The 26,162-nt window shown below is 35.7% G+C and overlaps 1 protein-coding gene across 3 annotated transcripts; it reads left to right on the top strand.

Annotated features, from left to right (window-relative positions):
• The first annotated feature begins 1,317 nt into the window (after positions 1-1,317).
• Positions 1,318-7,150, top strand: LOC112051474 (transient receptor potential cation channel protein painless-like). 3 transcript variants are annotated; one of them, XM_052882263.1, is made up of 4 exons: positions 1,459-1,721; positions 3,934-4,317; positions 5,323-6,449; positions 6,766-7,150. In XM_052882263.1, the coding sequence occupies exons 2-4, from the start codon at positions 3,954-3,956 to the stop codon at positions 6,814-6,816; spliced, it is 1,542 nt and encodes a 513-aa protein (XP_052738223.1). In that variant the 5' UTR covers positions 1,459-1,721; positions 3,934-3,953; the 3' UTR covers positions 6,817-7,150. The 3 variants fall into 3 exon arrangements, with proteins under 3 accessions (XP_023945906.2, XP_052738223.1, XP_052738222.1); XM_024090138.2 differs by lacking the exon at positions 1,459-1,721 and adding an exon at positions 1,318-1,418 and having other exon boundaries at positions 5,323-7,144; XM_052882262.1 differs by having other exon boundaries at positions 1,470-1,721; positions 5,323-7,145.
• Positions 7,151-26,162: the final 19,012 nt, after the last annotated feature.

Here is a 26,162-nt window from a genome sequence, read left to right on the forward strand (position 1 = left end):
AACTTAGAATGATATTATTTTTCGCTTTTTAGTTTAGTCAGTATATTTTAGTCGGTTGAATTTTATTAAATTTTTTTATTTTTAAATTTTTAGTAGATCTAGTTCCAAATGAATGTTGCTATAAGTCATGTTAAAACATTGTATGTAATAGCGTCGTCTAGTTGGAAAGTCCTCATCAATACAAATTAATCAAGCCCAATCACAAGGTAGCTACTCTAAAAAGAAGAGGAGTTCCATTACCCGTCCTTCGTCTCCATCATCAGACCTCATAACACATGTAGGTGGAAAGATCTCATCAATAGGAATCGATCAAGCCCAATCATAATCGTTCAGGAGTTCCAGTACCAGCTCATGATTAAGGGCCCGTGTGGGTTCGAAACTAGTCGGGCATAATAATAATAATAATAAAGCCTTTTATTTCCACATCAATTTACATTTCAAACGTTTGTTAGGTGTGTTAGTTTAAATTATAATTATATCTATATATTAATTCTAATGTTAGTATGGTTAGTTATCTTCTTGTGATGTGGATCCCGTTTGGGTGAAGGCCTCCTCTTTCTTCTTCCAGTAATCTCTATCTTTTGCGAGAGACATCCATTCTCGCCCTGTTTTGATAATGATGTCATCAGCCCACCTTTTAGTTGGTCTGCCGACGCTTCTCTTTCCAGGTGGACCTTTCCAGTTTGTGACTTTTATGGTCCATCTACTGTCTTTAATTCTTGATATATGCCCAGCCCATTGCCATTTCAATTTTAGGCTCTAAAAAACTAGTCGGGCATACTCCGACTTAATATCACGTGAGTTTTAGCTGTGTTTCATAATCAATTAATATTGTTGTTTACAAATTAAAATTGAAAAAGTTTATGAATTGATAATTGATTGACATTTTATTGAAGTCAAGTTATTCTAATATTAATGTTTAGAGAAATCTATATTTCGGACAATGCCGCGTGAAATTAAACGATGGATGATGAGAAAGAAAAGCATACCCTTACAAAAAATCTTTAGTGTGGCTGTTAAAAAAAAATGATTACCGCCCTCTAGTTATCAGTGGCGGAACTATACCTTTTGTATAATTCTACCTAAATACTTAAAGTGAAAAGACTGTGGTGACCTAAGGTGGTGACTAGGTACGCTAAAGAACTCTGTGACTCATTAAGTGTTAATGTAAATGTAATGTATTATCTTTGGTGCAGTGTATCTGAAATCTGAATCTTTGACTGTGGCGGAAGTGAAAAGACTGTGTGACTACGCTAAAGAACTCTGTGACTCATTCTAAACAGTGTTATTAAATGTAATGTATCATCTTTGGTGCAGTGTGCCTATCTTTTTAGCCGTTTGTAGTGCCTGTATCTGAAATCTGAATCTTTGACTGTGGCGGTCGGCGCTAGGATTTCGAATAGTGGAATCTAGTTTTGGTAAGTTTTCTTTTGTTCATATATTAAGTAAAATGATATAGAATTCTTTCAAACATTTGTTATTAAGAAGTTTACATTATGATAACGAACATTTAGGTATTTCATCACACTTACTTTAAAAAGTCACCTTTGTGCGACCCGAACAGGTCGGCAAAAAATAATAAAAGAAATTTAACCTTGACTTTAAAACAAAAGAATGTTTGTACTAAACTAAAAACCTCGTATGTGCTACCTTCTGATCAGCTTGAAGGCGGTGCCAAGCCAGTGGGTGTTAATTAAAGCCTTTGTTTATTTTCAACAAAGGTAAGTTACCTACATATCTATCGAAGTTTTAGTTTAAATGTTAAGTGTCACATAACATATAAAAGTACTCACTTCTTTTAATTTTATGCTGACATGTTTCTACAAGGAAGTAGGTATAGGTAGGAGAGTCAAAAATTTCGATATTTTGGGGCCGTGAACAACGTATTTATCATTGGCCGTGAACACATTTAGCGCTTCTGCAAGGTCGTACCGTGCCCGCGCGCTTTTGAAGTTGGTACCTAAACGTTTTCCTGAAAATCTAGATTTTGTTAGTATGTAAAACTCCATTATAGAACTCCCATCATATCTTAAGAACTGTTCTAAGTCGCAGAACTCAGTTGTCACTTGTCGTACCGTGCATCCTTTAGAGAACGACTATCATAACGGTACGAGTCTTAGATTACTTGTTTTGGCAAAGTAGCAAAAACATATTATATTGTAGGTATATATTATAAGTATACTATATCTACTTGTACCGAATCGTAAATCTATGACTATATCCATACAGCCCATTAACATAAACAAATAGCGTCACATTCAAGTTGTGTAAAATAACCGCACACAACCTGTATGGACTAACCTAAATAATAAAAAACCGGCCAAGTGCGTGTCGGGCTACGCACAGTGTAGGGTTCCGTAGATTTAGTTCCTTCTGTAACTATACCCCACACTATGGGATAGACAATAAAAAATTCATCATCACTTTACATGTAGGGGAGGAACCCCAAAAATTTTCTTTTTTAAATTTTTTTTTACCACTTTATAGCCTTTATTATTATATTATATACTTATACATACCCATACTAAGTTTCAGGTTTCTAGTTTTAACAGACCCTGATTTATCTTACTGACAACTTTATCTTTTTAACTCAGACCAAATATAGAAGGACCTGTATCGCACTCATAGTCACGAACAAAATTGTCTGTCATTTTCTGAGGAAAACGAGCTTAGATTAGAATTATTATTATAGAACTAGAAGTTTTTGCCCGTTTTTTACACAATTCAATTACACAAAAAGGTATTTTTACGGAGCTCTTTAACCTACGAACACGATTACAACTATTTAACATCGACTCTATAGAGACTGTTTTTATAATCGCATTAGATCGTTGATCATATACTTTGACAGAAAAGTAACGTCTAGCGAGGCAGGTCCTATATAATAATTGGTCTGAGCTTTTTAATGACAACTGTTACAAATAGTACTTCCCGCGTCTTTCGTATATTTCGTATTTCGTATTCAGTAGCGACACTATTTTATACTACATACTTGTATGACTTCCGGTTATTATAATTAAATTCAATTAATTAACAATGACTATCAATCTGAACAGTATAGAGATTATTATAAATTATTTACATAAATATAATTATTTATTTTACATAATATAAAATCATCATTGGGTATTTTACTCTTAACAATTGTGACTTCACGTTATGTTTTAAATTGTATTTAATTTCTCTAAAACTGTTACAGGTCAAATTCTGTACCTTCATCCATACTTCTATACCTACTATTTCCATACTAATATTATGATTAATGCAACAATATGTATGCCTTGAATCTTAAGTGATAGATGGTGCAACTTAAGATATAATCAGGCTAACTTGTAATAAAACTGGATGAACTAGGATGAAAATCCACACCCCTCAACATCGACATGTCTACACAACCTCATACCGGAATTCATCGTTGGCGGTTCGTTTTTGCCGGTAGGGTGGTAACTAGCCACGGCCGAAGCCTCCCACCAGCCAGATCTGCACTAATGACCAATTAAGAAAACCTCAATCGGCCCAACCGGGGATCGAACCCAGGACCTTCGTCTTGTAAGTCCACCGCGCATACCACTACGCCACGGAGGCCGTCGAAATAGGGGTTGAAAGTTTGAACAGAAAAAGTTTTAAACTGATATTTTTTTTTAAATTATAAATTCGTGGTTTTTCCTCGATGGACTCCTAAACTACTTAACCAATTTTAATAAAATTTGAACGTGCCACGTGCTATTTTATCCAACTTGAAAGATAGGGGTAGGGTAGGGTTAGGGAAGAAGTAAGTGCATGTAAGCGAAGCTTGACCAGGAACGCTAGTTTATTAAAAACGTGACAAACTCCTGCGATACAGCGTCGGAGTATGCCCGACTAATTTTGAATCCATACGGGGCCCTTAGTCACGAGCTGTAGTTGTAATAAGAATAAATTTTGTGTTTCCAGATGCCAGTGTGTTATGAGACATGGCACAGGACAATTACGAAATGGAGCCGAACAGCTCGCCCAGAGGCGAAAACGATCTTCAAAGGCAACTAAGGCATGCACTTCTAGAAAATGACTTCGAAAAGTTTGAGGAACTAGTGAGCAATGGCGCCGTTGACCTCGAATATGTTTACCCATATCCTGACGACAAAACTTGTCTTGATCTAGCCATTTTAGAACCTAATAAAATTGAGTTTGTAAAACTGCTATTACGACATATTACTTGCGTGACGTACGATCATGTAGATAAACGCGATACTCCTGTACACTTAGCTGTAAAAAATAGAAATACAGAAGCATTGGACGCACTTTTACAATACGGCGGTTGCAGCGTGAACTGGAAGGGTAAGGGAAATAATAATGTGTTATCGCCGTTTAGTGTCGGAAATAGTAGTCTGTGACGGATATGACGTCGCTCGATCTCGTGTTGGCTTCAGTGTGCTCGTGGCGTTCGAGGCGTCCACATCTCTTGTTGTGTAATTCTTTATTGGTTACTTAGGATAGGCGGGAAGAATGACTTGAGAGGAAAAGGGGAGTGTTAGTTGACTGTCAAAGGATCCTTTAACCCTACTTACATCGTTCACAAGTACGTGACTTCACTCAAGGTCATTCACTGCCATTCTAGGGTCTTATTTTGGTTACAGTTTGATTTGTTAATTAAGTTGTCCTGACAAGTGTTGTGAAACATAATCTTTGTTCGAAATTAGTTTTCTTATTTTTGTAATCACGGTTGAGTCCACTAAAAAAATGCAATTAAAATATATAGGTTTTGATGACTGATTGAAGAAGCCTTTTTCTTCTGACGGTTTTAAAAATCCAATAGGATCCACAGCACCGGTGAGAGGTACAAGTCGACCCATGACAGTCGAATTATTGGATAGAAGCAGGCGTTACTTTGCGGAAGTTCGTCATGAATATACAATAATTTATTTATTTTGCTATTATCAAAAATATAACGTAGCTTTCTATCGGTGAAAGAATTTTCAAAATCGGTTCTGTACAACCACACAAACTTAACCTCTTACAATCTTCTACCTAAATGAATCGCTGAAGCGCAAATGTCGAGGATATTTTTCCACTGAACATGACATGAGGACATTCATTTCGCTATTTATTTTCTTTAGAATATTCCTAATTAAAAGAGGGTAGGGTAAGTTACGGGTAGGGTAGGGCAAGGGTAGAGTAGGGATAGGGTAAGGGTAGGATTAGGGATAGGGTATGGTAGGGTATGGTAGAAAGTTGTTGAAAGTTTACATCGATTTTCACGCGGACGAAGTCGCGGGCGTCCGTTAGTATTTTACAATAAAATAGGCTGATGATGTACTATGACTTGCATTTTTTAATCAACAGATAAGGAAGGCAACTCCCCACTTTATTATGCGACCAGAAATGGAGACAATGAGACAGTTTTAAAGCTGCTTAGAAAAGGGGCACATATATATAACTGCAGCTATGAACCACCAGTAGCAGATATAAATGCAAGAACTCTACAAACTTTTTTAGACGAATGCATTGAAACAAATGACGAACTACCAAATGACCGAAACTACGAAATTCGTCTAAATTACGATTTTTTTCGTCAACATCGACAAACAAAAATGCTTTTAAACATGACTAGAGACGAAGAGTTTAGGCCACTTTTGAAACATCCAGTAATTACTAGTTTCATTTATTTCAATTGGTACAGTATACGCAAAGTTTTTTACGCAAACATAACCTTTTCTTCACTGCTGTGGTTATGTTTAATGTTCTATATAATATTGGGATATGGAGTCAACAAACAACAGTCAAAGTTCGTTGAAGCAATAAATGTTTTAACCTACGTAGGAACATGTATTGGTCTAATACTTCTAATATTTCGAGAACTGTTTCAATTACTAGTGTGGACGACAAAATACTTTAAAAGTACTGAAAATTTTATGGAGATTGCCATAATATGTGTAATGACAGCGATTGTGTGTAACAATTCAGAATCAGAATCCACAAAGCAACAGTTGTCTGCAATCGCTATTCTATTGTCGTCCGCGGAGCTTGTTTTACTCATTGGACAATTTCCTACTTTTTCAACAAATATCGTGATGTTGCGAACTGTTTCTTGGAATTTCTTCAAATTTTTACTTTGGTACTGTATTTTGATAATAGCTTTCGCTTTAAGTTTTTACACGCTATTTAAAAGAGGTGAAGAACAGGAAGACCAAAAAGCATCAAATCCTAACAATACGGGCCAAGAGGAAGAAGAAGAGGAAGAGTTTTTCGGGGATCCAGGAAGGTCTCTATTTAAAACTATCGTCATGATGACTGGCGAGTTCGATGCTGGGTCTATCAAATTCAGCACATTTCCAGTGACAAGTCATATAATATTCATCCTCTTCGTATTCATGATTCCCGTTGTCTTGTTTAATCTCCTCAATGGTTTGGCAGTCAGTGATACACAGGAGATAAGAGCTAATGCTGAGCTACTGGGACACATTTCAAGAGTAAAACTTTTATTTCATTATGAAAGTGTTATTGCCAATAGTATTAAAAGTAAAACACTTGCAAGATGGTGTATCTGGAATGCATTCAAGATTGTAATGTATAATTTTCTGCACTTACATTATAACAAAGCATCCGTTTTGCTGTATGTTTATGGAGTAACAGTCAAACCTAACCAAAACAACAAAATAGAGGTCTCAGACGACATGTTAGGTGCTTTAGGTGGCGAATATTGCTTTGGTTCGTGCGACTTAAGATTAGATAAAGAAATTGTTAAAAACGCACAAATAATTATTAATAAGAGGTCATGCGTTTCAGAATTCGACGAGATTAAACATATGCTTTCGAAATATGAAACAAAAATTTTAAGTATGGAAAATACTCTGAAGAAAGTTCTACAGAAGATTGAAGCACTTTAAAACCTTGAGGTTGTAACTGAAGCATTATAACATTTCTATCGAAAAATTATATTTTCTAAATTATGAATTTTTCATAAACATAAAAAATTCATAAATATAGCTATAAATAATAAATTTATTTCCTTATTTGAAAATTAACTACAATGTAATTACCGAATTTTGTATTCACGCGCTTTTTTTTTTTGAGTATCTACTGTTTTTATTTATGCAAATGTGTAATGGCTCTTTTTTAAAAATTAATTAAATACGTTATTTTTTCATTTACTGTCTTTATCTTAAAATATACTTATACTAATATTATAAAGAGGTAAAGTTTGTGGTATTGTACGGAGTAATCTTTGGATCTAACGAATCGATTTTGAATTTTCTTTGATTTTCTTTTTAGGCCACTTGAAGGCTAAAAGACCAAATAGCTCTTTAGCTTCAAGTCTAATTCTATTAAGGAGTCTTCGTTTTTAGAACTTTGAACCTTTAATCTAGCACTAGCTTTTCATTAAGGCTAAAAGGCTTTTTTTATTGTGAAGAAATTTAGTACACATGTTTATTATGGACTTCGTTCGCTTGAAACTCGATATAAACTTTTAACAACCCCTACCCTACCCCTGCCCTAACCCTACTCCTACCCTACCCTACCCTATCACTACCCCTACCATTAATCTACCCATACCCTACCCTACCCCTTCAAATTTTTAAATTTTTCACCATCTTGTGATTGGGCTTGATTAATTTGTATTGATGAGAACTTTACATCTTGGTGTGTTGCGACTGTCATATGGGGTCTGGTAATGGAGACGAAAGACAATTAAGTGAGCCCCCCAACGGTTTACTGTAGCTATCTTGTGATTGGGCTTGATTAGTTTATATTGATAAGAACTTTACATCTAGATGGGTCGTGGCTGTCAAACAAAGAAGATGTAGAATTGATATTTCGTAGGAGTAAACGGGGAGTGATGTAGGTACGAATAGATTAGTAGATTAAAGTAGTATTTTTAAATTTGGTTTGTTCGTAATAAGAAAAATAAGTGTAATAAGTGTAAGTAAATAACGTCGTGGTTTCAGGATTTATAATCAAAATGTTTAATATTGTTTTACACTTTTAACTAATGCTATCACTAAAAATGGTATAATAAAAAAATACAACCGATTTCATAATCACAAAAATGTTTCTACTAAAAAGTGAAAAATAACATCGTATTTGCTGCCTTCTGAACAGTTTTGTAATTTTGAAGTCGGTTGTATTTTATTTACGTATTTTATGTACGTTATTTACTTACCAATATCTTACGGAAATACCCAAATATCTTACGGAACCCTAATTTCCAAAATAAAATTTAGCCTATGTTACTTGTGGATAGTGAAAGAATTTTTAAAATCGGTCTAGTAGTTTTTGAGCCTATTCATTACAAACAAAGTTTTCCTCTTTATAATATTAATAAGTATGAAAATGTATGGTTAGCTGTAGGTATGACGTTATTCTAAATCCAATATGGCGGACTAAGTTTTAAATGCACTCCTACAATATGGGTATTGAATGAAAGGGCTTGCTGAGAGTAACTCGAAAAATCATGTGACGTCACTATAAATCCAATATGGCGGACTTCATATACATGGCGGACTACGTTTTTTATTCACCCCTACAATATGGGTATTGAATGAAAGGGCTTTCTGAGAGTAACTCGACAAATAATATGACGTCACTCTAAGTCTAATATGGCGAACTTCATATACATGGCGGAATAAGTTTTTTATGCATCCTTACAATGTGGGTATTGGATGAAAGTGCTTAGTGAGAGTTTTTAAAATTTTTAGTTTAGAGTCTGTTTGAGCCATTCATGCTTCGATTTTAAAAGAAATCGGTGCAGGACTAAAAAAATTCAAAACGGTGGCCTTTTTATAGAATTTTGACGTCAGAATCTGTTTTGGCCATTCATCTAAAGCCTAAATATCTACTTCGAAAGAAATCGATGCAGTAATAAGAAATTTCAAATTGGCGGCCTTTATTTTTTTGATTTCAGAATCTGTTCTCACCATTCATGCAATGCCTATATATCGATTTTGGGTATAAGGTATTAGAATCGGTTAGAGTCACTTGCTGGCGTTCATGTTTTTCATTCATTTCTGAACGAAAGCTCCGAATATCTCTCATAAAAGACTAGTGTTGTATCAGAGGTTGTAGGTGAGGGGGTGATTTCATAACGCAGTTTAATTCTCAGTTTTGGTCCTATGGGAGTATCTTCTTTTATATTTTTTAGGGCTATTATCTTCTTTAGGGCGCCTCGCAACACAGGCAAGGCAAATCCACTTCGATCGGTGCGTAGAAAGTTCGTCACGCACTAGTTTACGCACTCTGAATGGTGTAAAAGTGAGCACTCACTGTTGTATGTTGTTGTAACACTTCATTCGTTTTTCAGTGACCGGAATAACCAAGTTGCAGGCTCCACAAATCATTATTGGAGTAAAACTCCAATATAGAAAATGTGATGTTGTTTTCACTGATGCGCGCAATTGCTAATTTTCTTGGTCAGGCGTGCGTATGCAATGAAGCTAAGTGGAGTCAAATCTATACTTATAATAAATCTGTAGAGAAGTAAATTCTGTACATGAAATATATTTCCAAAACAACTATCAGGGGGTGATAAATAATCGATACTGATGCCAAAAATGCAATCAGTAAATTTTTTGTCTATCTGTATGTTCTTTATAGAAACAAAAAGTAGTTGACGGATTTTAACGAAACTTGGTACAATTATTCGTCATACTCCTGGGCAGGTTATATTAAAATTATACATCTAAAAAACGTAACAGCTTATGTCTATCTTTTATGGTTGACTCGCAATAACACGTGTAACTCCCGATAGCTTAGCAGTTCTGATTATATTTGTCTACTCTTACGTTTATAACACTCTAACTCATCATTAAGGGTAGGGTAGGGGTAAGGGTAGGGTAGGGGTAAGGGTAGGGTAGGGGTAAGGGTAGGGTAGGGGTAAGGGTAGGGTAGGGGTAAGGGTAGGGTAGGGGTAAGGGTAGGGTAGGGGTCGGGTAGGTGGAGGTAGGGTAGGGGTAGTTGAAAGTTTACATAGAGATTCACGCGGACAAAGTCGCGGGCGTCCGCTTGTAATACATAAAGTAAGCGTTTTCAGGAAGTATTCAGAAACATCTCCGATTTTGATGATTTTTTTTTAAAGTATTTTTTTTATATGTTATTTAAAATCAGAAATGTTTTGGTGCGGGGACGAAAATATTTATATTGTTGAAAAATATCTATGCTATTTATATAAAAAATAATTTAAAAATACTACCCAATTCAAAAATACAAACGTATGCAGAAAACTAATAAGCGAAAGAAAATATTATAATATTTTCTATCTATTGATCACTTTCAAGGCGGTGCCAATGGTCTAATTAATGAGTCAGTCATCTATTTTTTTTTGGTTTCGAATTGTTTTTTCATATTTATATGAAACTATCTTCGGAATACCCTTATAATAAAAAAGAAAAAACGGCAGTGCGGCGCGTATTGTGAGGAGATTCTTACTCTGATCGAGCGGGAGAGTTATTTTTTTTTTATTTTTAATAGGTAGTGTTGTGTATGTAGGTAAAGGATAAATAAATAAATGAGAGAAAAACAAGTAGTCGAAAACTTAAAACTAAACACGTGTATGTCGTGTAGCCATAACATGTTATCGAATTACAGAATGTATACTAAATAAAAATACTAAAGTACATACATACTAAAACAGAATAAAAGACGGTTTTCTCACAATAAATGTTGTGTCAACCCATGACAATAGAAGCGCCGCTTTTTTAGCTTTGTCGGCGATGTGGCAAGCGGCAAAGCTTTGACAAGAGATTAAAAGTTCGGCAGTCGTTCGCAAAAGAATTGAATGGTACTATTTTGATTGTTCGATATGAAAACTAAACACTTGGCACTTGTGCAAAACTGCCGAATCATTGTACAATACTAGAGAACAATGTTTTAATATGATATGTTGACAAACAAAGCATGTGGGTTGTGACGTCATGTACCTACGTTACGTCTATCCTGTCTATTGTGCTTTGCGTGATTTTTCGCAGTTCCTGTTACAAGATTTCGATTATAATACATCTTTTAAAGTACAAAGATTTTTTTTTAATATTTGTTTGAAAAAAATGTTGTACTTACAACCTACCTACACGAGTTTGTTCGTCTGAACTAACGATATTTTATAATAGAGGTAGAGCACTACACTAGCGCATCAAAACTAAAGCGAACAAATTTGCATTATTTCATTTCTTATACAACGAAAATTATTTAAATAAATAATACCTAAATATTGTCAACTAGTAGACGCCGCGCGGTTTCACCTGCGTGGTTCCCATTCCCGTAAGAATACGGGGATAAAATATAGCCTTCCTCGATCAATGGGCTATCTAACACTGAAAGAATTTTTCAAATCGGACCAGTAGTTCTTGAGATTAGCGCGTTCAATCAAACAAACAAACAAACAAACGAGCTTTTCAGCTTTATATTATTTATTATTACTTGACGCTTCGAAAGAGCTTGTAAACTAAGCCTATTTGAAATAAATGAATTTTGACTTTGACTTTGACTGACTTATACCTAATATTAGTATAGATACAATGTCGAGTTTTGTGTTTAGGAAGTATAAGAACTATAAATTCTATGGTGCACACCGAAATATAAATGTATTTATTTATAAATATATTATAATGGAATTAAACACAAAATTGTGCATGTGTGCGCTCGATGGTGTAGCTAAATTTGGATCACTTTTTGCGTTGATTTTGTTGGCACATAACATATTATCTATAGTACAAAATATCGTTGGTCTAAACACAATAAAAATGCATTTGGTAGTTTTGGTCTATATACATACAGACAGATAAAAATAAACGCGAAAGTATGTATGAATGTTTGGATGTTTGTTACTCTTTAGCGTCGCAACTATACTAAACCGATTTGGCTGAAATTCGAAATGAAGATAGATAGTACTCTGGATTAACACATAGGCTACTCTTTGTCCCGAAAAGATCCATGGTTTCCCGAGATTTGGGGTAAACTTATGGTTATGGTGGTAGAAATGTTTGTTACTATTTTACGCCGCGACTAATAAACCAAATTAGCTGAAAATTGGAATATAAATAGATTATAACCTGGATTAACACAGGCCTTATCCCGAAAAAATTGAATTACATACGTGTAGGTATAATTCGCGGGTAATGCAGTGGGGCGCAGATAGTATGTAATGTATAATGTACCTATATAATATTTACAATAAATGGGTATATACTAATACACATAAAATATAAATCAATCAAAAGTTTTCAGTGTATAAATTAAATGGAAAATTTTATCTCCACACAACATCAGTCCATTATTTTGTTTAAAGTATTCACGAGACGGTTTGAAAAATGACAAACTTCTATAAACACCTGATTTTATTAAGTCAATGAAAAACGACGTGCCTTTGAAATCTGTTTCTGTGATGTCGGTTTAGGTTCACGGGATCACCATTCTTTGGCTCGAGATTTATGTGAATTATATGGCGGGTCTATAAACGCCGCACTTTTATTAGCCGCGAGACATTTACTGATTAATAAAGTGGACAGAGATGCGGAAGGAGCCAACACTACAGCTTCCTAGAATGCCAACGTTAGTAGATTATTATTTTTAATGACTTTAGAACCAACCTATGGTAACTACAGTAGAACCCGCTCAAGACGATCAAGCTTAAAACGATTTCTCGCTTAAGAGTGTGCAATATGTAATTTGGTGGTTACAAATGGTTCTGGATCTCAGATTCTGGAAAAGTTAGGAGCCTGATATTTGGGTAAATGATATTTCAAAGTGTTAGCTTCGTTATGACTATAAAAAATACACAATTTGTAAAACTTTTCTGGATAGTTTATTTTTTTGAAAAATACATGTTTTGCTCACATTTTGCTTTCAATCTCAGGAAAAGCAAACTTATTTTCTTAAATTTTTATTTTGTATAGAAAATTAGGTATATATCTTGAACATGGCCATTTTGTTTTTCGTTATGTTGTTTAATTTACTTGCAATAAGGTAAAAATGGTTTTGGCGCTCACGTCATAAAATTTGCGTCGCGCGTCAATCGCTCCGTGCTTTTCACTCACGTGAAAGTCATAATTCGGCGTCTCGCTTGCGCTTCGAATTTTATCCATTTCGTACCGACGTGCTGCGCGCTCTTAATACGTCATTTTACGCCAATCCTTGAGACATGTTTTCATACATTTCCTAACGCTTAATACGATTCGTCATCCCGTTTAATACGTCTACATGTCACACGCGAGTAATTCCAAATGCGATAAATAAATTACAACAGATAGATCAGGACATCATAAAGGTCCTTAAACAAGTTGCAGGCAAGAGTAATACATGATATCTTAAACTACAGAAAACGACTCCTGATGTAATTCTAAACTGAAAATTTTGAAAACGTAGTGCAAAAGTAAAATTCAATTTGGTAATTGCTAATGCATCAAAATCTTTTTGTCATACCAGAATAAGTGATTACTATAAGTAGCATGAGAGCCGTGATAGCCCAGTGGATATGACCTCTGCCTCCGATTCCAGAGGGTGTGGGTTCGAATCCGGTCCGGGGCATGCACCTCCAACTTTTCGGTTGTGTTGTGTGCATTTCAAGAAATTAAATATCACGTGTCTCAAACGGTGAAAGAAAACATCGTGAGGAAACCTGCACACCAGAAAATTTCTTAATTCTCTGCGTGTGTGAAGTCTGCCAATCCGCATTGGGGCAGCGTAGTGGACTATTGGCCTAACCCCTCTCATTCTGAGAGGAGACTCGAGCTCAGCAGTGAGCCGTATGTTGGTTGATAACGATAAGTAGCATAATTAGATCGTCTTTACACCAAATATAATAATTTTGTATGTGTACATTAATCGTTATATTTTTCACTATCCCCCACCTATATCCCGTATAATAGGTACGCTTTCCCGTCTAAGACGCGTTTTTACTTGGGTCCCTGCGAAATCGTATTAAACGGATTCTACTGTATATTTGTAGTCACTCTGTGTATGGAAATTTTAAAGTTTTATATCATACTTCAAAGTGCGTTAAACCCTTAGTCCCGAGGCATCCGCATAGCCGCATGCCGACCCGTGCGTTTCGACATACAATCTGAATTACAATGTACGGAATTTACAGACTTCAACCGGTCCCTCTGTGTCCGTGTCCGAGCGGAATAAGAAACAGCCTTACTGTTAGCTCTATTGTTCGGGAACATATACTAAACAATGTATTTTTGCCCAATATGGTGGCGCGATTATGTCAACGGTTGTGTTCTGTTTTTAAATAACGACCAATGCCTCGTATCGGGAATCGTTGAGGGCATCAGCGTTCTTTCTGCATTTTAATTTGGTTTGTGTAGGTATTTAATATGCTTTTTTGTTATGTTGGAGCTTTTGTTATGTGGATGCAAAGAATGTACAATGTGGGTACTAAAGAAATTCTCTTTGTACTTTATACAGCCATTTTAGGCTTGGCCGCCCTTCTTTAGAAGAGGATCCAAATTGGCTGATTAGGTTGATACTGGATAGAAGCAGGCGTTACTTTGCGGAAGTTCATCATGATTATATAATGATTTATTTATTTTGCTATCATCCGCGAAAAGTCGACGAACCCATGTGACAACGTCACCCAGGTCCGGCAAAATACTCTCTACGTACGTTTCACCCCGAAACCGGAGCATCCTCAGGAGATGTTGACTCTACAACGTGCAATTGCAAAGTGTCGTTTTCGACCTTTGCTTCGTCTTTTATAGACCAAATGGTAGGTGGGGCAAGAGGTGGGCGTTGCCAAGATATAATATAAGCGATTTATCTCGCATCGAATTCAAACATTTTTATTAGTGGTGACTTCGATAACTCTATTTGTTCATTTAATAAGGTAATTCCTGACTTATTATGTTTTATTATCTCTAATTGTTCCAAAACGCATAGTCGTAGGCCTTTATTGCAAGTGTGTAAAATGTCATACATATGATTATCTGCCAGCTTATGACCAGTATCTAGGAGATGCTTTGCAAAGTGCGACCTTTGTGGACGGTCATTTCGAACAGCGGATATGTGCTCTTTGTAACGTGTATCAAAGTTCCGACCGGTTTGACCAATATATGTTGCATTACATTCAGAACATTGTAATTTATAGACTCCCGATTTATGTTGCTTTTCTAGTTTATCTTTACCATTGCAAATATTTTTAAGAGAGTTATTTGTTCTGAAAGCCACATTTATATCATGAGTTCTAAGTGTTTTTGCAATACGTTCCGATACTGGACCAAAGTATGTTAGACTAGCTTTAAATTTTTTAGGTTACTTTTTTAGGACACTTTGCAATTGCACGTTGTAGAGTCAACATCTCCTGAGGATGCTCCGGTTTCGGGGTGAAACGTACGTAGAGAGTATTTTGTCGGACCTGGGTGACGTTGTCACATGGGTTCGTCGACTTTTCGCGGATGATAGCAAAATAAATAAATCATTATATAGGTTGATACTTGTTAATAAAGTCAAAACACTCTAACGATCATTGTCAGATGTAAGTTTTAATCATCGGGACCGAACCATTCAAAATTTATTTATTTCAAGTAGGCTAGTTTGAAACGTCCGTTGACTATATGTCTACTAGCGGTTCGGAAGGCAGTTTCTGCTGAGAAGAAGCCAGCAAGAAACTGAAAAGTTGCTCTTTAAAAAAACGTACATACCTATTATAATTTAGAATTGATAACAACATTACAATTTCTTATAGTTCTTGTGTGAAGGTGGAAGCTGATCCAATGGCCAAAATTATGCATTGGCAGGTCCATCACAGTCTTAGGGATCTTGCTATGGAAGAGTACAAATTAAAGTACGATTTAACGTGCTATGTGATACTCGGGTGTGTAAAGCCACTAACTTCCCAACTCCGGAGTGCTACTGAGAATTCCTTGGAAGAAAGAAACACTCGAAACTTAATATTTCAAAACTTCACCATCGTGGCATTTGTTATTTTATACGTAGACAAAATAATAGATGTCACACTGAAATCTGAAATCGCGTATAATAAAAAGGTATAAGTTGATAATGATGACATTTCGAATATTTACTAAACTACCTGCTTATCATTTAGTAAAACTTCCTGACCACAACAATATTTCAGTACCTAGGCATTGTTGCAACTTTCAAGACAAGGAAGCATTAGATAACCTCGCCCACAACAGAATAATGAGGTTACGAGCGTCGATCGTTCAAACCGCGGAAACAAAGGGCTCTCGGCTCTTCCACTATTTCCTGCATCGCGCACGGGAACTTGGGAGTTGCAAGCTTATCTCCATCCGTATTGGGTAACTGGAGGCGTAAGCAACACTTGATGTAACACAAATGCCGCAACCTATCCGCTGACGCAATCCCCAGCTGGTCCTACGGAGGTATTAAATAGTGTCAGTTGTACCGATGCGGAAATAATTAGACTATTGCATCATCGCTCGGAACAAGTTTCGTGAAGCAGTATCGAGTTCATATTTCTTATGTGTTTGCCTGTACTACTTGTACATATGTTTTCTGTGCCTGTAAACAAAAGTTCTGGGTACCTAGGTAAGTATAGCTTATAATTTTGGAACCGGGATATGTTTGGCATTCTGTATCATTACTATCACTTTTTTAACAACTAAGGGACAGGGCACACTTTTTAGCCGGCTTCAAAAAAAGGAGGAGGTTCTCAATTCGAGTGTAAGTTTTTTTTATACCTAATAGAGGGGAAAAACGTACATATTATATAAATAGGTAAATTATGTAAATTAATTTTGTAATTGTCGAACGACGGAAAAAGGATGCACGACTCCTAGGTTGCCATCATGATTGAATTGTTGCTGTTCAGTGTAAACTGGATGTTTTATCTAATATTCAATTCTCCCCGATATTTAACTACTCTTCACCTTCACCACATTATAAAACTTGTTACATCTTCTTCCACATTAAGGAATCTGAACCTGTAGCTATGTGGCATACCGATTCTCTTTCTACAGAGGCTAACGCTACGAAAACTAGAAAAACGTATGGGAATGACAGATCCCATCGATAACTTGATCACGAGTCGATAACGAATCTCGTTGATACTTTTCGAAGCCTTCATGATTGTAGAAAGATAATCGACGTACCACATGTTACTCCAATGTCCAAGTCATCTAATTTCAAAAACAAACTCTAAATTGTAATAGCAAATATGCTTACGCTTGTATTGTACATATTTACCTGTTTTATATCTTACTAATATTTCTTTAACTTTAATATCAGGGAATACCCGGAAAAAAAAAGAGTTATAAGAAATAATTAATCATTATTCATTCAGTAGGTAAAGTACCTGCTGTACATCGAAATCTAATAAAGAAGTCATCAGTACCTAATAAAAAAAGAGGACGGTAAACTTGCTTCCGGTGCGTTCGTGGAAATGACCATTTTCGCGGTAGATATAATGTGAGTTGTGACCAGTGTACGCGGCACATGGCAGCGGGGAGAGGGGAAGGGGGTCAGAGTCGGTGACCGCGCGTGTTGACTTGCATAAGGACCAGGGAGTAGCCGTCAACCTGTCTTTGTATTCTAGTAAGGTCGTGGGGCCCAACTAACGAGAATACCGCAAAACTATTGACGGTGACACTGTTCGAACTTCGAATCATACCAACTACATGTTTACCATTGTCATTTTTTTTTCTTTCGGTATATTAATGAGGGACAACTATGTGAAAATAACAATGGCCACTTGAAATTCAGTCACTGTATTAGAATCATGTGATTGATGGTTTGCGGTGCGAATATCACGTTACTGTTGAATCGGTTGTGATTGTGACTAATGGTGGATAGTCTTTTTAATAAAAGGTCTCTTGAACTTTACTATTACAATTTGTCAATTGTTAGGTATTAACTATATTTACCTGAATTTCATTTGATTCATTATTTTGCATTCCTAAGATGTATGTAAGCGAAGGAAATTCCAAAAATTCGGTAGATAACTTGGCTTTTGAAATATGAAATAGGATAGTAGTTAAAGGTTTCTTATTACGCTATACCTACTTTATAACTCATAGTAAACTGTCGAATTTATACTGTTTGCTTGTTCAATTACAGTCATAACCCATAATGAACTCCAGAGTATTTCTATTGGTAGTCGGAGTTGGGAAGTTCTTACTGCTGTCTAATTCTGGCAGGCTTATGTGCCCTGTTAAAGCTGTTGAAGAGCTGAGCAGCGAAGCTCTACAATGTTCAATTGTGAACAGGCATTTTGAATTCGATTTTATGGCGGATCTAGGTTACGTTGTCTCTCGGATTCGTCGGTTTAGCAAAATAAATCAATTATACTCTTTAAAGATTTGATTTGATTTTATTAAATACACAAACTCCAATCTGTCATATAAACACACCAGGTGGACTCTTGTCGCCATCCCAACATTTAAGATGATTTCAGCATCGATACCGGCAGGTATGCGCCACAGAGCAGAGACAAGCTTCCTGCTGGCCGCGTTCCCGGTATTGCAAGTTTAAATCAGAATAAGACGCGGAAATACCATATGACCAATCCGATTACGCTATCTCGCTGTAGGTCAGAGGTCTAGGAGATTTATCGTTACGGGATTTCCGTGTTTTTTTTTTCTTGAATCATTTACGTAATTAATACAATCGATGTATCCATAACTGGAGTCTGAAGCTGGTTGCTGGTTTGGTTTTCGAGCGATTTCCAGTGTACAGTTCTAAGATTTAGTATCGTTATCATTCAGGTAACGATTTGAACTTCTGTTACAAGCTGCAACTTCAAATCAGAGAATGTAGACTATCCACCTATTCAGTTTATTCTTGAATCATTAATACCATAATCATCGTATTCTTGTTCAAGAGAAATCAATTGCTGGCTTATTGTTTTTTCTGTAGGGGGAAAATCCTCATCTCCACCCGTTTGGGTAGTGCCAAACTCCTACCTGCTAAAAATTCTTCTTTCTTTATTTTCATATACTTTCCAGAAAAATATTATTAGGTCACATTTCTCACTAGATTCCAACATTATAGTAATTAAGTTTTCCACCGTAATTTCTCCTCCTAGCTCCTTTCTTACTCCTTTTCTTTCAATTGCTGACTTCTGAATCTAGCTTACTTTTGGAAGAACTTATTCTATGATCCTAAAATTTGGTGTCATTATCGTATTTGCTCAGTTAACGATTCAATTTGCTATTACCAGTGCAACTGCAAGTTCGTAATTGATGTCTGTCCACCTAAATCATCACACTAATACATTTAATAAGGCTAATGTAATGTTACATTTCATCTATAGGACATATTTCCTAGATAATTCACTAGAGACCTAAAAACAGAAGCTTCAGCGCCTTAAAAACAGCGATTGTTAGACATCAGGGACTGCAAATTCCGCCTGAAAAGGATACGACTAGCCAATATCTTTATCTTGGGCGCGTTCTTCATTGCTGAAGATGCGTTGTTAACAATTCCCTTCCACACAGTCCTTAGCTTTTCTAATGGCTGTTGTTACAGGTACTAGTGAGTAACTTAACCTGGTCAGACCAGCAGCTAGGTGATCGGCTGCGTGGTCGTTTCTCCTCAACCTTGCCCACCACTATTAGTTTATCCAGGTTATCGGGAAGGCGACTGACCTTATTGATCGTTTAGATTTTTATGGGCGTTCAGACAAAATTACTAATATCTTTGTTATTTGTGCGTTTATGTTCATTTATTAAAAAATGTCACGTGTAATAATTACGCTAAAAGATTTTTGTTTTTTACGTATTAGTTAGTTAATATTGGCCTTATTTACCCGAATGTATCATAAAAATCAATATATTCAAACCTAGTCATCATCCCCATTCTAAAAGAAAAGATTTTATTACGATTAATTCCGAGATATGTTTTCTGTAAACGAGCCAAATATCTTAAGAATCTTGCATTTAATGTACCTATACCTAAGTATCTATCTTTACCTACAGGAAACATACTTACACACATGATCTCAATTTCCTTTGCCAATACCTATCATAGTTTCAAGGAACTTATTATTTGAAAATTATTCTAGATCGGTACGTATAAAGTGGCAATGTTGAAAGCCGGGATTCCCAGCTATTACATTATGTGAGCCCTACAGCCTAGGGGCGATGACACGGCGAGTTGTGCCAAATGTGAATAATAACTATGTGCAGGACGACCCACGCTAGTCATCAAGTGCGTTCAGATCCTTGTTCGCCTGCGGAATGCAGATTGTGACCGTTTAAGTGTTGGAAGTCCTTTGGGACACCCACCTATTGTTTATGAAGCTATTATCTATTACAAAAGGTAACTGCCGAATATTTATAAGTACTGTTTGTAACTTATAATAGACTAGCGGACGCCCGCGACTTCGTCTTAAAGTCGATGTAAAGTTTCAACTTAAAAAATGGAGTAACTACTCCCGTTTTCTGAACATTTTCCTTCATTGCTCTGCTCCTATTGATCGTAGCGTGATGAAAAGTATACTATAACTGTATATATACAGGAGTATAAAGAATAAATTGTACCAAGTTTCGGTAAAACCCGTCGAGTAGTTTTTGTTTCTATAACGAACATACAGACAGATAGACAGAAAGACAGACAGACAAAAATTTTACTGATTGCATTTTTGGCATCACTATCGATCACTAATCACCCCCTGATAGTTATTTTGGAAATATTTGATGTACAGAATTGACCTCTCCACAGATTTATTATAAGTATAGAAGATAAGTTGGTGATATGACGTTTTTTTTAAAGAATATTTGCCATATTTTTTTATAATATGACCTTATACCCATTCCCCTCCAACTAGTCGGGAAAGACTGTGCTAGGAGTGGGTACGACAATAGACCAACGGGGCGGGGATCGAATCACCATCCCTCCAACCACGAGGAGTGATGAGTCCAACCGCTATTACCGAGCTATTGAGGTATAGATAGATACTCCTTAATTTATCGTCATTTATCATTAATCATTATGATCTTTGGAATCAGGAAGTTAGGAATCTTTTCATTAACTCTACCAAAAGCAGCGGTGTTTCATTTGAAATTGGAATTAGTTTTTTAATGTTAATTATGACTGATCAAAATCCATGTCTGGCTGGAAGTTTGGGCCGTGGTTAGTTACCACCCTACCGACAAAGACGTACCGCCAAGCGATTTAGCGTTCCGGTACGATGTCATGTAAAAACCGAAAGGGGAATGGATTTTCATCGTCCTTCTAACAAGTTAGCACGCTTTTATTTTTATTAAATTGCATTTCATGAAAATCAATGACACTTATACCAACGGAATCGGAATTCTACAATAGTTAGGTATAGTTGACCAGTCCAGACAAACTAAAAAAAATAATTATGACAAACAGAAGCAATACCTTAACAAGAGTTCATTGCACTGTATTTAAATGGTCAAGGTATTAAGCTTTTTTTAAGGTATAGGTCTAATTTAACATTTAAATAGATCCAACCTCTAATCGCTCTATGGTATGAGTAATGTGAAACCGATTACTTATTTATGCCACGTGATACATTCGGACAATATATTTTGTTATAAACCAGGCACTGTGAGGTATTAAGTGTGCAAAATTCGAGGACCGCATTTTTTTTCTGGTTGTGCAAGTGCTATATGCTCCTTAATGGGACCTTAGTGGCGTCACCGGGGGGGTAAAAAATCTTCTTGTCCGAGGCAGGATTTGAACCAGGTCGTTCGTATTGCAGTAAAGTGTTGTTACCAATACGCTACCGCGACAGTTGTGACGCATTTTGTTTACAGTTTTGAACTTAGAAAAGCATGCAGATTACGATTCTTCGATGTTGCCAGGAGGCTTATTGGTCCATTCTTTTGTTATACCCTAACCCTACCTCTACGATTTTGGTATCGAGTATATGGACTAATCACTTAACAATTGCTTTGTATTAGTTTTAATGCTTGTTTTATTAAGAATATTCAATTTTCAACATAACACTATCACACTTATAGCTAGTCTATAAAAAAAAAGTTAAAAACGACGTTTTTAAAACTGTATCACTCCGAAATTACTGGATGAATCTGAGTACAAAACTGTAAACAGAATGCGATCCTCAAATTTTGCAAACTCAATACCTCACAGCGCCTGGTCTATTAAGTAAAACAATGAGCTTTAAAGTCGGAGACTTGAAGGTACAATGGAGTGAAGTGGTTGTTAAGGGTACCGTCATTATTTCAACAACAAAAAAACAAGGATATTATTTACTTTTATTTGTAATTCCTATTTCACTGCCTCGTTGGTCCAGTAGTAAGCTTACTCGTATGTGGTTTCGCATCATGAGATCCTGGATTCGAGTCCTGCATCGGTCTATGAAATACTAAGGTTTACTTTGAATCCAGAAAAAAAAATCCAATTGTATTCAAATTTGGAAAGAATTCCAATTTTGAAACCAAATCCAGATTAATCAATGATAGGCAGACGGAGCGCACGGAACACGACGGTGTCGTAACCGCTCCAAATACAAAATTCAAAAACGAATACATTTTCGATTCAGTATCTACAACACGTAGCGTCGCATCAGTAATTTTCAATATTATTCAAGAAAAATGGCGTCTTATGTTTTGAAATAATTGAGTGTTTTTTAATTGATTGTTATATTAATTTAAGTAATTGTTGTTAGTGTTAAATTTTGAAATACAAATTATGAAAAAAGTTTGTATACCGTCAAGACGTCAAGGAGACGCGTGACTTTTGTTTTTTTGTGCTGTTTGTAAAGATTCACTCTGGTTACTCTGTGTTTATATTGCACCTTCCCGCACTTCCTCCGCAATCTTGTCATTAGAGATTGGTTTTAGCAATAAGGCCGCCTTTGCAAGCTTATTTTTTGTTTTAATTATTTTATTTATATTGTGTGCAATAAAGTATTTCTACTTCTTCTCATAGAGATAAGATAAGATAGATCTCATTTTTATTCTTTACAAGTAAACCTTTGACTACAATCTCACCTGACTGATGATGCAGTCAAAGATGGAAGCGCGCTAACTTGAGGATGAAAATCCACACCCCTTTCGGTTTCTACAAGACATCGTACCGGAACGCTAAATCGCTTGGCGGTACGTTTTTGTCGATAGGGTGGTAACAGGAAAAAATGACTGTAACTGCATCGTCACTGACTAAAATCACAGGCAAAGCCTAACTTGTTATTGGAACAAAAAAACTATAAACTCTCAATCGGTTATTCGGGTGCAGTGTTGGACTTGGACGAAGACATTTGTATTAAAATAAAAAGCTCTAAATGACACCAAAGTAAATGTAAGTGGCAACTTACTATGCGGACTTGTTCTGCTCGACTGTACTTTGAATACAAATTATTGTATTTGGCGGTCAAAGTAGTCAGGACACCAAAGTTTAATTTATTACAGACTGTAAAGTGACGTTACATAGCGCTATCACGTACAAGTAGGTATGGGAAAACATTTGGGAAAATTATTTATTAGAATTGACTCTAAGAATGCTGTAATAATTTCATATCACTTCATCATTCGAATATACCTACATATTTAAAAAGTTATATGCAATTTACGTATTAAACTTTATTTTATATTTATTATACTCGATTAATACAGAAAATTATTTAAAAAGAGCTTTATTAAAGCGACATCTATAAATAAATAAAACTTTCAAAGGTTCGTCTACTCCTCGCAAGATGGCACCACATGTTCCAGAATATACAAATAATTTTACCGTTTTAAATGTTTATTATTTTGTTTCAAAGATGTAATCTTAAGCCTGCAGCCGTAAATAATTGTAATAATACTATCGTTGGATATTCATTTCGTAATAATTTATCCTATAATTGACAACAATGAACGTGCAAACAGTAGAATTACGGTTCCTACTACCTACTTAAACTTTTACTGTAATTGTAACTGGTCCAAGTCTGTAGATTGAAGATATTTTGAAAATTTTTGTTGTCATACAACAGGCCTGTGTCCTGCAGTGGACGTCCATCGGCTGTTAAGACGGTCATTATTTTTTTATTCTTTACAAGTTAGCCCTTGACTACTATCTCACCTGATGGTAAGTGATGATGCAATTTAAGATGGAAGCGGGCCAAATTGTCAGGAGTAGAATGAAAATCCACACCCCTGTCGGTTTATACATGACATCGTATAGGAACGCTAAATCGCTTGGCGATACGTCTTTGACTGTAGAGTGGTAACTAGCTACGGCCGAAGCCTCCCACCAGCCAGACCTGGACCGATTAATTAAACCTCAATCGGCTGAGCCGGGGATTGAACCCAGGGCCTCCGTCTTGTAAATCCACCGCGCATACCACTGCGCCACGGAGGCCGTTGATATAAGAATACAAATTTTCCTCTTTATTAGGTATATTATTGTAGGTAGATTATTTCCTAATAATTCAAATCAAAGATTAATTAGGAAGCCGGATCTCTTAGCCTTTTATTGCTGTTGGTGAGTAAAAAGCAAATAAAAATGTCAGGCGTATACAAAAGGGGTTTTGTCATAGCTTCATCAAGATGTAAACTCGTGATTCAAGTAGGTAGGATGGAGTGTGTGCTTCTGCGGGTACATTGTGCGTCCGTTCGTGTTGACTTTTTATTTTGTTATTGAGACATCATTGGACGTATGGAATTACTCTTCCTTGATACGATTTCTTGTTTTGTATTCAACATTACAGCTTGTACCCACATAACATATCTAGATAGGTAGGTTTCCTAAAAAAAGTTCAGTTTAGTTAGAATAACACATCTATACTAATATTATAAAGAGGAAAGATTTGATTGTTTGAGTGTTTGTATGTAATGTATAGGCTCCGAAACTTACTGAATCGATTTGAAAAATTCTTTCACTACACTATCCTGTGCCTATATCATATTTTTTTTAAATAGGGATCCTTCCCAAAACTCTAATATTGTAACCCAAGGTATACAAAAATTACCTAAAATATTGTTTACATCGCGTGCGCTGCAAAAACTATTGATGTTACAATAAACTAATGTACTACAACTTTGCAGAACACATTATTTTCTGCAAAAAATGTCGCGACAACATACGTCTAACGTAACTATTATTCCGACTAGTAAGTCAGTCAGTAATCTAGCTAGTAAGGTCTGGCCAGGTCTAGTAAGTTTTGTCACTTTTTTCTCTTTGCCCTTAAACACTTAAATTTGTCTTTAAACGATTTAAATACTAGGAAGAGCTTGTGCCACCCATAATAGTTCGTAACAAGATAAAACCCCATAGTTACAGAGGGTGGGTGGCAGTGGAGTGGCGAGGAAGGCGGCAAGGAGGTGCCACTTCCTCGTGCTTGCTCTACGTACGTTGCGAGGCGGGAAATGTCAAGGTCGCGTCCGCTCACTTCCTTTGCGTTCGTTACAGCGACTGTTATTACCGCCTCACAGATAATAAATAGGTAAATATATAAATTTAGATATTACGGAAAAGTGTCCGTAGTGGAAAATTTCTGCTGACAATTGCTGATTGATTAACATCAATATTAAATTAATTAAGTTAAACTGTACAGCTACATCTTTCTTTGTAAGAACTGTTTTATAAAGTAAATAGTTAGAGTTCTTATTTGTGATGAATTAGACACTATTAAACTCAAGCGCAAGACAATATTTTGATACCTAGTATAAAAAAGTAAAAACACGCTGTTTACATTTTTACACATGTAGAGAAAGAACAGCTCTTCCTATACGAGTAGCAGTAATATTACATAATAATAAAGTAATATTTAATTTCAAATTTAGAATTTTGGCGCCCGCTATTAGAATTGACTACGTTGATTGATATTTTTACATTATGCTGTTTTGTCTTGTTTATGGTGTATTTATTAAAAAATTCAGTTCGTTTATTTTATAATATGCACTCAAATGTTAACTACCCTTATATTTTTTTCTCTCATTTATTTATTAGACCATTTTAAAACTTTTAACAATACTTATCTACACTTTTATTTAACTTTTAATAATACTTATCTACACTATTAAATACTAAATACAACCCTTATTTTCTCTCATTTATTTATTTATCTTTTTTTAAATTTTTAAAGTGTAAAAATATAAAAAAAATATATAAGCTAAAAATATAAGCCTGACTGTCCAGCGCGGAAATGCAACCAGTATTCTTGCCACCATTCCACGTGGGCATGATTTGTACCTATAGTTATTAGGATAACTTAGCTTAAGTTCCTTATTGTATTCTTTCTCAATAAAAAAAAACAATACTTAAAAAAATGTACTTAAAACAAAACACTATTAAAAAAT

Source organism: Bicyclus anynana, chromosome 6 (assembly GCF_947172395.1).
Source record: "Bicyclus anynana chromosome 6, ilBicAnyn1.1, whole genome shotgun sequence".
Classification (NCBI taxonomy): domain Eukaryota; kingdom Metazoa; phylum Arthropoda; class Insecta; order Lepidoptera; family Nymphalidae; genus Bicyclus; species Bicyclus anynana.

Excerpts from the sequence above, each read along its gene's own strand:
- LOC112051474 (XM_024090138.2), top strand. The coding sequence starts at position 3,954 with ATGGCACAGGACAATTACGAAATGGAGCCGAACAGCTCGCCCAGAGGC. Across the intron at positions 4,318-5,322 it reads TTGCAGCGTGAACTGGAAGG|ATAAGGAAGGCAACTCCCCA; the intron begins GTAAGGGAAATA and ends TTTAATCAACAG.